At 56.5% G+C, this 3,821-nt stretch overlaps 1 protein-coding gene across 1 annotated transcript; it reads left to right on the top strand.

Annotated features, from left to right (window-relative positions):
• Positions 1–1,339: 1,339 nt before the first annotated feature.
• On the top strand, positions 1,340–2,408 carry LOC119297162 (NDR1/HIN1-like protein 1). Its single transcript, XM_037575079.1, has one exon. The coding sequence runs from the start codon at positions 1,475–1,477 to the stop codon at positions 2,237–2,239; it is 765 nt and encodes a 254-aa protein (XP_037430976.1). The 5' UTR covers positions 1,340–1,474; the 3' UTR covers positions 2,240–2,408.
• Positions 2,409–3,821: the final 1,413 nt, after the last annotated feature.

Here is a 3,821-nt window from a genome sequence, read left to right on the forward strand (position 1 = left end):
AGAGGGAGGAGGCGTGCACCGCCCATGATGCCCCCCGGGCCAAGAAGGAAGATCCGATGTCTTCAGAGCCAATGCCACGTTGTACCATACAGTTGAATATCGTGCATTACCACGGAACAAAAAATATGATGTCATTGTTGGGAATGCAATTGATACGCTATCATGTCCATTATTAACTCTTGAAGCAACCAACCAATGATGACATATAGTGCGTTGAAACAAGAAGATAAATATTTCAATGGTTCAACATAATAGTGTGCCACATATTCTTTTAGAATCCTAAGCCCTCGGTCTTCTTTTCTGCTTTGTGCAGCCGACATTTCAATCCAATTCCCTACATACACTTAATTTAGTGTACACTTATAGATACAATAATAGTTTGAAGTATTTTGAGGAAGTAAAGAACAACATTTTTAGCAGCAACAAAATCTCTTGGTCCTAATCAGAAACCATTCATCACTGTAATTATTTACCCAATTTTTTTTGCACTGGTGTTGGTGCTTAGATTGATTTTCTATGTTGACCGTGAATATGACATGAATAATCATATATTTTCTGAACCACACAATACCAACATGTATGATCGTGTATACCAATAAGGACTCATGACAACAAGCGCCAACCATGACACGCACTATCATTATCGAATTCATCTTATCGTTTTCTGCATTTCAAGAGGGGAACAATTTAGACATGGAATGAAAAACTTAAGCAGAATAAGTTTTTAGCAATTCTCTTCACCTGCAGATAACTCGGTTGTTATTTCTTGCCGTGCATAGTACACGTCATAAATTTGTCGTCATATAGAAATACTCCCTCTATTCCCTTTTACATGCCAGACTCGTTTTGTGTTATTTAACTTTCTCACTATTTTTTGTTGTACCATGGGAAACTTCGCTGAAATACTAATCCGGTGATACATTTTTTGTGAAATATAACCCATGTTTAGTTGGTAAAACATCATTTTTGGAAAGTGTGTGCGCCATGTATTTGGGGCGGAGAAGCCATGGGGTGCGTGCGGATTGTGCTTCTTCAGATCACATCGGTCGGATTATGGGGCGAAGGGGTGTCAACCATGGTGCTTCCGCCTCGGTTCACCGTGGTGCACGTGCCATCGTCAGTATGCGTTCTTAATTTCCAACATTTTTTTCTTTTGGGACATTTGCAATGAGTTTTTTTGCATTTAAAGATTCCCACCCCTCCCCCGCCTAAAAATATCTAGCGAAAACTGATCACCGATTTTGCTTGCGGGCGCGCACAGCTGGAGCGTGGAGTGCCGCTCCATCCAAAGACCACCGATCGGACACCCGGCTTTCCGCGCGAGCGCATGCATCAGCAGATAGGCTGATGCGCGCACACACACAATGGAACGCAGCAGCTTGTAATATATCTATCCAACCTCTCGTACACGCACCTACTGATATACGCCTCGTTCGAGAGCCCGAAGCTAGCTATAGCTTCGCCCGAATCGAACATGGGAGAACACCACCTCCCGCCGGAGCCAGCCGACCACCACAAAGGCGGGAAGGCCATCCACGCCGATGACCTGAAGCCCGCCCGCGGCCGCCGCTACAGCTACTACGGCAGCACGGGCTCCCGCGGGGCCCTGAGCACCATCTGCTCCGTCCTTCTGCTTCTAATCCTCCTCGCCGGCGTCATCGCGCTCGTGCTCTACCTCGTGTACCGCCCCAACAGCCCGGCCTTCACCGTCACCAACATCGCCGTCTACTCGCTCTCCAACGTCACCGGCCCCTCCGCGGGCCTGCCGGCCGCGGGTGCCCGGGCGCCGAACGCCGTGGCGGCGTCGTTCCAGTGCGCCCTCGTCATCCGCAACCCCAGCGGGCGGTCGTCCGCGCGGTACGACCGGCTGACGGCGTACGTGGTGTACCGCGGGGAGGCCATCACGGCGCCGGCGGAGATGCCGCCGCTGGTGCAGGACCCGGACAGCGCGGTGGTGGTGGCGCCCGTGATCGGGGGCGGCGGGGCGGCCCCTGTGCCCGTGTCGCCGGAGACCGCGGCGGCCCTGGCCAACGACGTGTCCTACGGCGTGGTGTCGCTGCGGGTGGTGCTGCTCGGCCGCGTGCGGTTCGTGTCCGGGCCGTTCCGGACCGGGTGGCGCTCCATGTACGCGCGCTGCGACCTGCTCGTCGGCGTCCGGAAGGCCCCGGGCAGCGTCGGCGCCGCCGGTGTCCCCGAGGCGCCGCTGTTCGGTAACCCCTCCTGCAACGTCGATGTGTGATATTACCGGCAGCCCCGCCCGCGCCATAATTACATTGCATTGGACAAACACCATGGCCGTGCGTCCGCGTGCTCCCTTCACCCGTCGTGGTTTGTATGCCAAAAAATGTACTCCAATAACATGCAATGTATTTACTTCGTAAAGATCTCAATTCGCCTAGTACTATCAACGACAACGAGCAACCCGCAAAAAAAAAAAACGACAACGAGCAGGAGCTGTACATCACCTGCAAGCATTTATGAGTTCCAATGGTGGCTGAAACTCATCGGCATCGGCAGTTTGGAGTTTTCTTCTTTCATCGGCGGCAATCATGGCTTCCATTTTGAGCACGACACAAGAGACGCGCACAACAAATAATTCTTTTTTTAGGCAAGAGACGCGCAACCGAAGAGCGAGCACCGACTGCGAGAGCCCACGGTGTTCCCCGCAGCCCACAGGCTAAGGAAAAAGGAAAATGGCACCATGCGCTGTGTGGGCATTATTGGATGATGAGCTCGTAGAATATCTTAGCGCATCTCCAGTCGCGCCCTTAAGAAGGCCTCCTAAATATTTTTTTGTCCGCCGGCACCAAAAAATTGATCCAGTCACGCTCCCAAAAGCCCAGTTTTCGCCGGCTCGGGTCGAAATTGGCGCCGGCGGACCCAACCCGAACCCGGCGCGCTGGGGGTCGCTCGGGGGCGCCGGGCGAATCATTTTTGGCGTGAAGAGCCGCGGGTCCGCCGCGTCAGCGAGTCTACTCTCTTCTCGCCCCTTCGTCGTCCTCATCGCCTCGTTTCCCGCGGCGAATTAATGCCAAAGCTGGCGCGCGCTGCCGCGCCGGTCAGCCTCCATTGATGCCTCACGGGCGGCGCAGTGAAGGCTGGGCGACGCATCCCTCGGCCGCCATGCAATCACGCCACGCGTAGCGCGCCGGCCAAGCCTACCATGCGGTGTCTCCGCCTATAAAAGCCGACTGCAAGCGCGCCGGAGAGACTCACCCCGATCATCCACCGACGACGCGCTCATTTCTCCTCCTTTCCTTCTCTCGCCGTCACCAGTTGAGAAAGCATGGCCGAGCGTTTCCCAGGCGACGGCACGGCGGCGAACAGATTCGGGCGCCATCATCTGCACGAGGACGAGGCTCGCCTCCTTTTCGAGGCCGAGTACCCGGTCCCGCCGGACATGCGGGTGCCCGAGGCGTGGAGTATCAGCGCCGGCGGCGTGCCGGTGTCCCCGGTACCCACCGGCGCGGCGCGGTGTGCGGAGATTGCACGCATCCGCTCGTCCCTGCCGCGTGCGGCGAGGGAGGGGCCCCGGTACGTCCCCGACAGCCCAATCTGGGAGCCGTACTTCCGCCGCCGCCACGACGAGCAGCTCGAGGCCACCAACGGCGTCGTGCCCTCCGGCAGGTTCAACGCCGCCGGCCGGCGTCGATGGTGGGGCGTGCCCGGGCGCATGTTGGAGTCCGTCTTCGAGTACATCGAGGGCGGCAACACGCCGCGCCTCGAGTACCCCGCTCCCCCGTCCTTCTCACGCCGCCGGGGCCGTCGGGGAAGCTCCTGGACGCCTAGGCGCATGGAGACCGGGGTGTCCTCCTCCTCGT

The sequence above is a fragment of the Triticum dicoccoides genome, chromosome 1A (genome assembly GCF_002162155.2).
Source record: "Triticum dicoccoides isolate Atlit2015 ecotype Zavitan chromosome 1A, WEW_v2.0, whole genome shotgun sequence".
NCBI lineage: Eukaryota > Viridiplantae > Streptophyta > Magnoliopsida > Poales > Poaceae > Triticum > Triticum dicoccoides.

Coding starts and splice junctions, on each gene's coding strand:
- LOC119297162 (XM_037575079.1), top strand. CDS start 1,475: ATGGGAGAACACCACCTCCCGCCGGAGCCAGCCGACCACCACAAAGGC.